This window comes from Mastigoproctus giganteus, chromosome 1, assembly GCF_048544385.1.
Source record: "Mastigoproctus giganteus isolate SK-2022 chromosome 1, ASM4854438v1, whole genome shotgun sequence".
Taxonomy (NCBI): domain Eukaryota; kingdom Metazoa; phylum Arthropoda; class Arachnida; order Uropygi; family Thelyphonidae; genus Mastigoproctus; species Mastigoproctus giganteus.
The window spans coordinates 170,201,281-170,215,632 of record NC_143575.1 but is presented as its reverse complement, the minus strand read 5'-3'; the positions used below and the strand labels follow the sequence as shown (position 1 = coordinate 170,215,632).

Below are 14,352 nucleotides of genomic sequence, written 5' to 3'. Positions count from 1 at the left end.
CATTCTTTTAAACTGCATAGTTACATACAGTTTAAATGAGATTACATGAGTGACTAATAATAATGAAAGGGCTTTAAAGTAATTAGAGCATGAAAAGCACAGGCCAATTTCATCTGAACAGTTGGTGAGGCAATATCTAACATCAGAACCATATGACTTTCTCTCTCAATAAGCCACCCTAACTGGGAATTTTTGCATGACTGACCCTTTGTTTTAACAAACTTATGCTTTGCTAAAAGGAAAAAATGCTAGGAGTCATAAAACAGCATATAACACCTTTAATCTCAACTGTATGCAGTAACCGCTGGAAAAAAAAGCAAAAGCTGATTTTGTTGCTGAACTCGCTGATTTTTTTGCTAAAATGCTTGGAGTGAATTGCTAATCCATCTGTAGAAATACTTTTGTATTTCTGTAGATGGATTAGCTACAGAAATACTATTGTAATACTTTTGCAATAATGAAGTGCAGCAGGTTGCTTACCCGCTCTATCAATAGTGCAACAGCAGGCACAGTAAACTATGGTCAATAGCACTTGATCATAGTATGATTAAGCACAATTAATCAAAACAAAGTAAGAAACAAGAAGCCTGCACAGAGAGAGAGAGAGAGAGAGAGAGACTGAATGGGAAAATTGCAAATCAGCAGCAGCATTTGACTGCTTGATGGAACATTATCAATGAGTGTGCAGTATATGCATCAGATAAGTAATTAAACTGCTAAATGCAATTAGGTTTAGAATGGGAAAAATCCCTAAAGGTTTATATGGATTCATTGAAAAGGCCTCTGGAGGCCTTTTCAATGAATTCTGGAACTCTGTAATGTACTAAATAACACTGACTCGAATCTGTAAAACGTCTTTATTATGATAAAATAAAATAAAATACATATGTACTGATTGTATAATTATATGTTAAAATATTAAAACAAAATAAAATAAATGTTGTATAACAAGAATAAAATTCAATAAAATATATAAAATTAAAAGCGATAAAAGTTGTTTAAAACCACTAATACAGGAGCTTTCGGCAGCAGCGGCTGCCTTCATCAGTTATAGTGGTTGCAGGATGACCGACAATTTATATGTACCACACACCTCAGCAGGTCTGCGATATGAACTATGGAGTCTGCGCATGGTTCACTTCTCGTGCATCAGAACCGGAAAATGGACGGATCATTCTAAACCATTCGTCTCTTCGTAGGATAAGGGCTTCAAAGAGTGGATGAATGCAACAGCCCTTATCCCTATTAAGACTGTAGTGCTCGGACGAACATATTCTTAAACTCTCCAGCCATTTCTGGAGTTTATATGGAGATAAGATAAAGTTTTATTTCTAATTTGCAGTTATAAGAAGACAGCGTAATTGTTTGACAGTATAATAGTTCATGAAACAGTAAGAGCTATTGATCATCACAGTTTGTCATGCTGGTGGGGACACATTGCACTGATTGCATTTTCAATTGGCTAGCTTCAGTGATAGCATGTCTGCAGAAATAGAGCATGGTGATGCCTACTTTAAGCAAAAGATAAGAGCCTGCAGATTTTTTATTGGAGCTAAATAAAGATCAAAATGACAATGCTTGGTGTGCAAATGGATTTGCAGAGTTATTGCAGGTCCCTTGCAATAACTCTGTGGACCCCAGGGGTATGCAGCCCATGGGTGGGAAACTACTACTATATTCTTTAAATAACTCCAAAAGAAAAAAAAAATACAGGAAGTTATGTCTGGAGTATAGAAAGGTGGTAATAATCTGTGATATTTTATCCTTTCACCAAACACAATTCTCAGTGTATGCATTGAGAATTGTGTTTTGGATTTGTAGTCAGTGTAGGGCATTTTTTCAGCTGAGTGGAAAATCCAGAGTCGGGATGTTCAGCAGCAGCATCTGCATGTTCGTTACCCGGGATGCCAACATGGCCAGGGATTCAGCAGAAGGTAACTTTGTGGTTGTCTGTTTGATAGTAAAATAATTTAGACCTGATCTCTTTAAGAATGGGGTGAAAGGAAGAAAAGGTAGATTGAATGGCAGTGATTGCACTTAAGGAGTTTGTATATATAAGAGATTGCTCAATATGGAAGTTGTTTATGTTATCTAGAGCCAATTTTATTGAAAATAATTCTGCAGTATATATATACTGCATTCAGTAGGAAGAGATACAACTACTGAGAAGGTGGAAGAAACTGTTGAAGCACCTACAGTCATATCTGTTTTGGAGGCATCAGTATAAATATGTACTTTCTCTGAGTTGGCCAAGGAATGCAATTTGTGCAGCTGTTGAAAGGTGATATTTGCCAGGGAGGATTTTCCCTATCTTAAAAAGAAATTGTCATAGAGAGGTGAGAAATCAGTCCAGGGAGGTTCTAGGGTAGCAAGGTCTTGGAGTATGTTCTGAAAGTTAATATCCCAATTGAGTGAGAGTTCTTGCAATCGAAGCCCTGTTGGGCAGGCAGTTTTCATTGGGTTTATTGTGATATAGCATGGAACTGAGGGTCAAACAATTACTGCAAGCTCAGGTGGGATGGATTACATTTAATCTTTGCTACATAGTTACACAAAGTTTTTCTCCTGAGATGAAGAGGAGGTTCGTTTGCCTCAATGTACAGGTTGTGAACTGGGGATGTTCTGAAGGCTCCACAGCTATCCTAAGGGCACTATGCTGGATGGTGTCCAGACATAATAGGGGACTTTTCCTTACAGAGTCATAGACCGGTGATCCATAATCCAAGCGTGATCTTAAAGTTCTATAGAGATGTAGGAGAGAGCTTCTATCAGCACCCCAGGACATAGCAGAAACAGCTCTTAGGATGTTCAGTTTTTAAGATCAGTTGTCTGAAGATAAGCTATATGAGAAGCAAAATTAAGTTTATTGTTTAAGTATAACCCCAATAGACGGAACTTGTTGGTAACAGGAATCAGGCATTTTTTAAAATATATTTCTGGGTCCAGGTGTAGTTTGCGTTTTTCACAAAAATGAATTGGAAATGCAGTGGATTTCTTTTCTGCTAGAGAGAAACCATTCCGTAATGCCAATGATTCTATTTTAGCTATGGAAATTTGAAGCTGCCTTTCAATGGTGTTCATAGTTTTGGATTTACAAGAGATAATGAGATCACTGGCAAACATGTATGATTCTACTGTATTTGGTACATCCCATGTTATGTTTGTAATTCTTATTGAAAATAATGTTGCACCGAGAATGGAACCCTGCAGTACACACTCCTCTTGTTCAAACGATTTGGATAAATTGTTCATGTATCTATCCTGAAATGTTCTGTGGCATAGGAAGTTTTGAATAAATTTGGGGTAACTGCCCTCTCAAGCGGAAAGAATCAAGATCTTGAAGAACACCGTATCGCCAGGTGGAATCAAGTGCTTTCTCAATTTCAAGATTGATCATAACTAGATGTTGTCCCGTTACGAAGGCATTACAGATGTTTGCTTCTGCTTTTATCATCACATCTAGCATGGACCAATTCTTCCGAAATCCATACTGGTTACTGTTTAGCAAGTTGTTCATTTCCAGGAACCATGTTAGACGCCTGTGAACCATTTTTCCAGGACTTTGCCTAAACAATTAGTAAGTGAAATTGGATGGTAGCTATGTGGAAAGGAGCGATCCTTTCCTGGCTTCAGGAAGGCTAGAACAATTGAGTAACACCAGGAGATTGGGTAGGTATTTTCTAAGAATATCCTGTTGTAATATTTTAACAATTTTTTTTTTGGCTCTGCTGTCAAGTTGTTTTAACGTTATGTAGCAGATTCCATCAGGATCAGCAGCACTACTGGATGTTTTATTGAGTGCTCCTAAAAGTTCTGTTAATGTGAATGGCTGGTTGTTTGTGTGTGAAACTATCGTAGAAAAAGTGATCTTTTGCTGTTCTGCAGATTCTTTAATTGGTTGAAAAGTTGGGTTGTAGGTGGATATTGCTGATGTACTGGAAAATGATTCCGCTAAAGCATTTGTTATTTATACCGTTGATTACAACTCCTTCCCTTCCCAATTTAATATTTTAGCTGGGGACTGAACATATTTGCCATTAAGCATTTGTATTTTCCTCCAGATGATTCTGCTGTCCATGTCCTCATTTATACTTGAGGAAAAGCTAATCCAGGCATCTTTTTTTGCTTTTCATCTTATTTGGCAGAATTTGGCTTTCATCCTTTTAAAGGTGGTTGTTGTTGTTTATTAGTTGTTGGCGCATCAGCTTCTATGGCCATAATGTACCCTTTTAAAGGTAATTAAGTTACTAGTTGTGGGGAATTTGCAAAACAAGTTCCAAGCTTTATGTTTTTTTCCTGTTTAGCATGTATACAATCCTGATTCCACCAGGAATTACTGTGTTTGCAATTCCGCTGCAAAGATTTTGGTATTGCAGAAGTGCAGCTTGCAATATTTGATTAGTTATGTGTTCTGTGACATTATCTATGGGCTGGGAATGGACTATTTCATCATTGAATTGGATATGAGAAGCATATTCGTTCCCTATGAAATTTCCAAGTGGAGCAATGCAGTGAAGGGGGTTTATCCATGTTTGCAGCTTGCAGAGGATCAGTAGATGATCACTACTCATTGGATTTTCAAGAACAAACCACTCCATATTGGTATATATAGAGGGAGAACAGATTGATAGATCTATTGCACTCATGGATCCTATAGAAAAATTAATATAGGTAGGCTTGCCAGTGTTCAAAAGAGTAAGTTGATAAACATCAAGAAGTGATTCTATTAGTTTTCCTCTCTTGTCAATTTTTGGAGATCCCCACAGAGAATGACGTGCATTGAAATCTCCAAGCAAGCAGAATGGATGTGGTAGCTGGTCTATCAGATTTTCTAGGTCATCTGAAGAGAATGAGAAATTAGGAGGTATATATATATATATATATATACACTATTGTAAGAATGGTCCCAATTACAGGGTGCACTGACACTACTTCAAAAGGAGTTTGAAGAGCAAGGTGTTTCGATGGAACGTTGTTTCTAATAAGAACCGCCACCCCTCCATGAGCTGGCGAGTCACTCCTGTCTCATCTGAAAATAGTTAATTTTTAATGTAAGACACAATTGTGAATTTAAATAAGTTTCCCAAAGGGATATGCCTGCTTGTGAAAGCCTCTACAATTCCATTGAAATATTCTTTCCATTTGTTTCTAACTGCTTTTTAGCTTGTTTGTATCTATCTATTTTTGCTTTTTCTTTCTTAGGAAAGAAAGGACATGTCCATTTCATCGGTTGCACGAATTTCCAAAATTCCATCATCAGCTTCTTTCTGTTGACAATATCCATTCTGATTGAAATGGGAGATTGCAGTTTTGTGGTTTCTGTCACCTTTGATTTTGCTGTTGGAGGAACATCAGCTGGAATTGTAATTGGGATGTTACTGGATTGTTCAGTTTTTTGTTGCAGAGGACATTGGTTGGAAGGAGAGAGAGTATGGAAAGTGCCCAATTAGCAATGGATATATCTGGAGGAACTGAAATATCTGTTTGAATAGCTATGGACTGAAATTGTTGAGCAGCTGTGGTAAATTCCAGGTTTTCAGCCCACACAACTTTGGCTCTGTTTTTATTATTTGTCTTCTTGCCTCTGAATATATAACTTTGTTCTCCACTTTATATTTTTGGATTTTTTTCCCTTCCTTCCATAGATCGCATGGGATAGAAGGGATGTAAGCTTTTTTTTTTTTTTTTAATGTAAAGTCAATTAAAAGCAGTTTGCGTAATTTTCTTAATTTATAATCTACGTCTATATTAGTATATAGTGAGACGACATCATATGATGCTAATATGTCATTATCAATAACATCAATGCTATTAATTAAGTTGAAGATTTGATTAGTATTATTGACTTTAAATGTTGAATATTTTATCAATGGAGAGATGATTTTAACTAAAAAAGATAAATTTGCAAATTTGATTTCCTCTATGATATTATCGGCCGTAATGGATGTCCAAATTTAAGTAATTTCACAGTTCCGAAAATGCATAATATTATTGGCATTGTAAATATTTCTGATGCTGATATGTTGTAAGGTGCGTAAATCAATCTCTTTATTAGTTCTAAGCATTCTTAGAAGATTATGTAATTGATTTTTTAAGATGGTTAATGTAAACTTAGTATCAATATATAAGTTTTTTTGGTCTGAAAGTATTTCCCAAATATTTTTGTTGTATTTACTTTTATCCATAATCACTAAGGTGTCACCTTTATCAGCTTTTTATTTAACAATTTTATCATCTTATCAAAGTTTGTAAACTAATGTTTGAGTGTAATTTTGTAATTTGAGTGTAATTTTAGAATTAATAATGGAGTTTTCTTCATGCATTAATCTATTTCTATCAGGGCGATTATTTAGTCTCATTTGTAATTCAACTATATCTTCCTTTTTGAGATACTGCTTGTCCCTGATTGTGAAATTAAAACCACATTCTAGTGTCGATAATTCCTGAATTGAAAAAAAAAAAAACTCTGAAAGGTTTATGACTGACATAGGTTGAGAGGTATTTGAATTAGTTTTCAAATACGTATTTACTTTTTTTTTTTTTTTTTTTTGTAGTTGCTGGTGCACAGGCTTCTGTGGCCATAATGCACCTCCCAAGGTTTTCGCAGTACTTTGATCCAAGCCTGAGGCGGGAATCGAACCCGCGACCTTTGGGTTGCCAGGCAGGCACTTTACCCACCCAGCTAGCCTGGTCAGCTAGGAAAGAGCTTTGTATAGTTTTTACAGATCACAAATGAAAACATTTGTTCTAACATTTGATATCCTGTAGAATGTATGAAGAGGTTATGTTAACAATGCTAATACTTTTTGTGGGCCATACTTCTGCATTCTCTCTATGCTGACTAGGTGGGGATTTCTCTTGAAGCTCTACAGGAGAAGAAGTTTAGTTTACTATTCATATTTTTTTTTTTTTTTTTTTTTTTTAGTCCTGGAAGTGAGTGTTACTTTCTTCCAGGTTTTCAGCCCACATGAGAGAGAGAGAGTAGTAAGTGAATTTCCTTACTGTGATTCACTTACTACTTGTAAAGAGCTGTTTTATTAAAGTAAAAGATAGTTAAGGATCAAAACTAAATAAACTAGTAAATTTACCAGAAAGATCTGCAAATTGCTTAGTCATTAAAAAATTGCTTGGCACTTGGGCCAAGTCAGAAGTATTTTATCAATGTGTCATCACATAATTTTTTCATAATGGTTACACAGTGTGTGTGTGTGTGTGTGTGTGTGTGTGTGTGTGTGTGTGTGTGTGTGTTTGTGGGCTCACAGTCAGAATACATATAGGGAAATTCAGAAAATATCAGACAGGCTTTCTGATATGGAGTTTTATTCCCGATTCTCAATTCAGAGCAGAGTTACAGGAGATATTAAATGTGACCAAGTGCTATATTCAAATGAATCATATGATAAATGAAAGATTATGCACCTACTTTCTAGTTCCTGACATATTGTCATCTATAACTAAGAGGATGATAACATTCAATTCATATTTTAATATGTTTCACAATACTAGAGATGCTATTTACTTGCATATATAGTGACAATGTATATTATTTGCAATATATACAAAAAAAAGTACAAAATTATATTTTTTAAAGCAATAAAAAAAAAAAAAAAAAAAAAAAAAGAGTATACAAAAGGGATAGATGTCTAATTTGGCTCACCTGATATCCAAGAATATCTAAGAAGTAGGGTACTTCATCCCACCAAACTTCTACAGTTTGCTCAGATGTGGCCATAGCTTGAACACTGGTTGGGGCTGGAGGAACATCACCAGGGGTGTGTACTGGTATTCGACTACTCCATGGACCAGGCCCTTTGTTGGTATAAGCTCGTACTCGGAAAACATATTCTGTGTTTTCATCTAGTCCACTAATTAAATAAAAAATATATAAATTCATTCTGATAAGAAAAAATAAATTTCCAAGGTTTATTTGAAAATAACACTTAAGAATTAATATACTTGATGGTTCAGAAATATTTATTATGATTATATTGGGTAATTCTGAATACAGCAGCTCAAACATATGTGCCTTATTAATTACAGTTCCTGTATGCAAATCATCTTGAAGCAGAAAGATTTTCTAAATGGTGGGTGGGTGTTCTGAAAGAGATTGCAACTGCCACTTCCTAACAGGTGCAAGTGCTGCTTGGTTGCTAGTATATTTTATAACTCATTTAATATTTGTTACTTATACAGAAACAATCCTCTTGCTAAACTGGAAAAAAAAAAAAAATCTTAACTATCATAAGTTTATTAAATCATACTTTGTATTATGGACTCCCACAACATACAGTTTAACTACAGTATAACATGTCATATCATACAACAGTTTTGGATATACTGCAGGTATGATAGTGTCCCCCAAAATGAATTATGAAAAAAAGTAGCATGTTCAAAGAATGAGCAATTTCATATTGGAAACTAAAATAAATGCGAATACTGTATAAACCGTATCTACTATACATCCTACTACCGTATTTTCAAGAGAGGAAATCAGCTAAAAATTGGTGGCTGTATATTTGCTTCGATATATTCAGTATTCAGTTGCAGAGTAATTTCTGTAAACAAAAGGATTCATCAGAGACTGATTCCTGTATACACCCATTTACTTCCTTCTGCTAGAGATGCAATATAAGAATATATCAGTGGAATCCCAATTACAAATGGCTACCTCTGGAGGGGAATGCAGCTACTGTTTGTCAAGTGCGTAACATTAGCTACAAAGTAAATTTTTGTAAACAGCTCCACATGATCCTTTCTTCAACTAGAAGTTATTACACTCAGAAAAGCAAAAACTGCTAATGGCTAAACTGGCAAACATATACATGAACCGACAAGTGATTTATGGAGAAATCAAGTGACTTCACTTTGGCACTATAATAGGTCAGGCAGTTTGGTTTTGATTTAGTTTTCTCGAAACATGGTTCTAGGGTGTAAGAAATAAATACTTGTCAAAATTAGTAAATCAGTAGGACTGATGTAGCAGCCACCAAAAGAAAAATTTATATGGTTGAAGAAAAGTTAAAGATTATTGAAAGAGTTGTGGTGAAACAAATGTATATTTCATGACTGTGGAATTCCAGAAGAAATGATTTGCAGTTACATGGAAGAGGAAGAAAAACTGTGTTCATTCATAGATTTCGTGGATGAAGTAGGACTCCAAAGAAAAAAAAAAACTAAACTTTGTGAAAACAGTGATGTGGACCAATGCTCATACAGGTGGTTTCTACACGATCACAGTGAAGGAATACCGATAAATTGGGTAATTTTCAAAGTGCACACACTTAAATTTCATAAGCTACTTGGAGATAATGACAAATTTTAAGCTTCTAAAGGCTGGCTTTGGAGATGGAAGGCTCATCATGTGAAAATCCCAGGTTAGTATTGTAGGCAAATCTTTACAGCAGCAAAAGCATTTTCTGAATTTCTGTGTAATGTTATCCAAGATGAATAATTGTATGACTGTGAAACAGTGCTACACAAATGTTCCCGAAATTTGAGCGTTGCATGGGAACTACGTCTAGTATGGACTTGTGCACTAGGCAACGCTGCATGCCTCCTTTGTGAATCAGTGTGCCACATGATGTCAGGCTGGATAGAGTCATTGAATATTTATGCGCAGTTCTTTTATGGTGTGTTTCGTGTAGTTTGCGATTGTTGTGATGGCTGATGTGAGAGAGCAATGTGCTTGCATCACATTTTGTTTCCTTCTTAACGATACGGCAGCAGAAACCCATAAGAAGTTGAAACAAGCTTTTGGTGACAATACTTAGCCAGATGCAGACCTACTATTGGTTTGCATCTGGCATATATAGTTAACTGTTTTAAAAATAGCTGAATATCGGTTGATGATGACAATCACTCTGGCCATCCATCATTGAGCACAACCCCAGAAAATGTTGCAAAAGTCAATGCAAAGTTCTACTGTGATGTCCTGAGGTGGTTAAGGGAAGCTGTCAGGAGGAAACATCCAGAAGTGGCACACAAAGAACTGGGTCCTTCATCATGACAACGTGCCGGCCCACACATCTCCCACTATGGTGCAGTTTTTAGCATCCAACATGACAATTGCCCCCCACACATCCTTATTCACCACACTTAGTTCCCCTGCAACTTCCTCTTCACAATAATGAAAATTAAGCTGAAGGGTTGAAGATTTGACAGCGTAGAGGATATCAAAACTGAATTGCAGGCGGTGCTGAACACTATGACGGAGAAGGACTTACAGGACGCATTCATATCATGGGAGAAGTGCTGGGATCGGTGTTTACATTCTCAAGGAGACTACTTCAAAGGTGACGGTGTTGTAAACTCAAATTCAAGTACTAGAATTTTTAAAATCATTAACACTGAATTAACATGGAGAAAGAAAGCTCAACAATTGAAAACTGGTGGAAAAAATGTATTTTTCCCTGATGAGATCACTAATCATAATCTTGAATTAGCAGCATTTTCAGAACAAGAAGCAAAGTCCGTTTGGATTGAGGTGGATGCGAAAGCTCTAGTTGTGCATTACCTGAGCAAGTAACAGATCACAGCCTCTGTGAACAGTGGGAAGACAATTGACAAAAAGAAGGCCAGTGACTTAGAAGGTAATGTGGATGACTCGCGTAAGAAAAAAGCACCAGAAATTAACCAAGTGCTCAAAAACATTAATGAGGTGATGATGTGGTTAGAACATGAGTGATAGTGAACATCATCATTATTATGCTTGTTTGTTATTTGGTTTTTAGGAGCATTAGCAACTAAGGCCATACTGCTCCGGGGATATGCGGTGATCATTCCCTGACCTTTCCGCATCCTCCGGGCTCGAACCCCGTTCTAATCAAGAAGCATGTGCTACGCACTGCTGCTCCTGCCCACCTGGCTATGTAGGTGCCTCATTATTATGCATATATTAAGAATTATGTACTGATAAAATGCAGTCATTTCTGGAAAACCAAATTACATGACTATTTCAGAACTGATACATAAAATGTAAGTCTACAAGGCTTGTGTATGAGTAGGCTTGTGTAGAATGTAAAGGGAATGAGATAACCTTTAACACTTTGTCTTTCAGTCTGTATATTCCTAAAACGTTAGTAAATAAAGTATTTACTTACTAAGTAAAGTGAATTTATGTTAAAAAATTACAGAGTAAAAATGGTAAACTGATACCCATATTATATGGAGGTGGCACTGTATTTTAAAGTACACAGTAAATATTGCTTTACTGTAATATTTTGTAGTAAAGTTAATTCTTACTTTAATAATGGTTGTTACAAGATCCACACTGAATATTTCATTTGAGGATATCACGTCACAGATGGAAATGGCCATAGGCAATTCCTGTATGAGACAAGTTCATTATTTGCATATCCTGAAGCATGTATTCAAAGGTCGATCCATCTGATAATCACATGATCCTTTGCTTTGTTCCCAATGTAAAGAGTGCACTAACCCGAAATTAAAATTTGGTGCATTGCTGGATGAACCTGAGTCACTGAAGAAACAAGTGGTTATCCTACAGATATATAAAACTGGAAACTCATCAAGGACTCAAGATTCCAGTGAACTGACAGGTGACTACAATTTGGGCACCTGAACAAAACAGTCACATGGATAATGGTCTGGTTCAAGAGGATTTAGTTTTATTGGGATGCTCTAAAGTCAGGAAAATAACCTTTTTTATAAAGGATTGGTGGACTGGTCTGGTTCAAGAGGATTTAGTTTTATTGGGATGCTCTAAAGTCAGGAAAATAACCTTTTTTATAAAGGATTGGTGGACTAGAGCTAGGATGTGTCTGCATGGGGCAACAATTAATGATGTCATCAAGAGATTATTAGATTTTGAGGAGATAAAGAGAGAATTATTATTCATGTGGAAACTAATAATATTAAGCACACATGAACTGGTGATTTTTGCGATAAACATGGGACTAAGCAGAAAATATGTTATGAGTTACGTCAGAATGTGTATGTGTTTGAAATTCTTAACAGACAGGATACAAGGAACTATATGCTAAAAGCCTTATGAATTAGGCTTGTTTTCTTAGCATTAGCTTCCCATTCATTTCAATTCCCTCGGTCATCTCAAGTCCCTCAGTACTTGAGGGACTCTGCATAACTTTTGTGATGGGGTGGCATTTTTATCAGCATGGCTAGCACTTGTAGGTAGAAGGAATCTGTTCTGTACAAACAAGATTTGTTTGACAAAAGGTGGTACACGGAGTTTTCGTCAATATCATCAAGGTTACCTTAAGGGTTTGGGGAAACTGCTAGTTTTGGAGCAGGGATAATATAGATATGCATTTATCTGATGATAAGGATCAAAGTAATGCTTCAACATATCTCAGGAGTTCTTGTTTGTTGCTGCAGCAGCCAATATTGGCAAGATGTTCCAAAGGTAGCAAAGTCTGAAATGAATGGGATCTGGTGAGTATGGGCTTGGCACACCCAGGGTCCTGAGCTGGATATCATCATTCTTCTCTTTCTTGGTGATTCCCTTCTACTTTTCTCTCTCTCTCTCTCTCTCTCTCTCTCTCTCTCTCTCTCTCTCTCTCTCTCTCTCTCTCTCTCTCAGAGTTACCCGGGAGCTTTCTTTTTTTTTCCTGGTGCAGCATAAGCCTCAGGCTTCCTTGCATCATATGAATATTAATAATAATAATAATAATAATAATGCTAAGAAAACAAGCCTAAATAATTTCAAGGGGCGTGTCATAGGTAGTAAACTATACAAGAACACTTGTATAGTTGTTCTGTCCTTAAATGTGTCACGAGTGTTGTCCATAAAATGGGTGAAAATTCAAATTCAAACTCCTGCATATTCAAACTCCTAGTTAGGATAGCTAATGCTAACATACTAGGGCTAACAGAGATGCAGTGTCACCTGGAAATAGCAGATGATAAGTTTCACTATGGTGTGTACAACATATATATAGGACAATAGAGGTGAGGGGGTTATGCTTCTTATAAAATAGAGCTTTTCAGCATGAAAAGAGGTTTTACGGATGCAGAAGCATGCATGCTAGTGAAGAATCTGTGGTACGAGGTAGCTGGAAGCAAAGGCATAATAATCAACAGGTCAGAAGATTATGATGTAAGCCTGTATATGCAAGTGGAATGGGCACACAAGTGTGAAAGTCTTATGAGGGTTTTAAATTTGCCACTAACCGAGTCGAACAAGTGGGATGGAACCACCACGGGGAAACAATTTTTAAATCATCTAGATGACTATTATTTGTATCAGCACGTTAGAAAAAAATACTAGGGCAAGAATATTCTGGAACTGACCATCACTCAGAAACCAGGTGATATCATAGGGCTGATAGCACAGGAAACACTATCAGGGAATGATTATGGAGTTATAAGTTAGTATTAGTAGTGGCAAATGATGCTAGAAAGAAAGCTTATACAGCATCAGCCAAAAAAGAAAGAAAGAAAATTCCATTTCGCCTAGCCATTACTTCCAATAGTTTCTCTACTTTTACCTTGAATTTATTCAAACTATTCAGTTCCCCAACAATGGATGGAAGCTTGTTCCAGCAATTAACCACTGTTGGCTGAAGGCAAACTTCTGCACATTTATTCTGCAATCATCCTTCCTCAGTTTGAAAATTATGTGCCCTCATGTGCATAGTCTGAGCAAGAAGAAGAAGAAGAATGCCATCAATATTAGCTAACTCAATCCATTCAAGGCTTTAAACACCTAAATCAGATCTCCTCACAGTGCCTAGTCTCCTGATGCTGCAATTTGCAAAACTGAAGCCTTTCTTGGTAAGGGCACTCCCCCTTTGTTCCCCTCATCAATCTCACTGCCCCTCTCTATACCTGTTCCAGCAGCTTTACATCCTTCCTAAAATGATGGCCTCAAGACTTGTATGCAGTACTCAAGATGTGGCCTAACCATTGCCTTATACAATGGGATAATCATCTCTTTATCACTGCTGGCAAAATTCCTGTATATCAACAACAAAACTCTATGAGCTGTCCTGGAAGCCTGTCTGCATTGATCAGTGAACTCCATATCTCACTGCACAATTACTTCCAGTTTGGGTCTTACTGCAAAATTTTCTATCTGCAGATATCGATTGAAAGTACCTGTTCATTTTTCAGTAACATCAGCTGGGTTGTCTTAGGCTTCCCCATATCCATTACACACAGGTCCTGTCTTATTTGAATTTTTCTTCTTTGTATCCACTTATGCAAAAAGCTCGTTGACATAAGTTAACAAGGAGTTTTTCAAGGAGCTTCTCCTTCCTTGAAAATGAAAGGGACCCTACAGGTCTTTTTCATTTTCCACTACCCTGAGAGTAGTACCACTCAGATGGAAAATAGTAGTGCAATACCTTTCATTTGTCAATATTAAATTTCAGT

General features: G+C 36.5%; 1 protein-coding gene across 12 annotated transcripts in view; it reads right to left on the bottom strand.

Moving 5' to 3' along the window:
- Nucleotides 1-14,352, bottom strand: part of LOC150091249 (tyrosine-protein phosphatase Lar-like) — a 1,641,114-nt gene that overhangs the window by 324,498 nt on the left and 1,302,264 nt on the right. For all 12 annotated transcript variants that reach the window (XM_090374921.1, XM_090374965.1, XM_090374991.1 and 9 more), the window contains one exon: nucleotides 7,658-7,865. In XM_090374921.1, coding sequence (XP_090231047.1) covers nucleotides 7,658-7,865 — 208 coding nt within the window. The remainder of the gene's footprint in view (nucleotides 1-7,657; nucleotides 7,866-14,352) is intronic.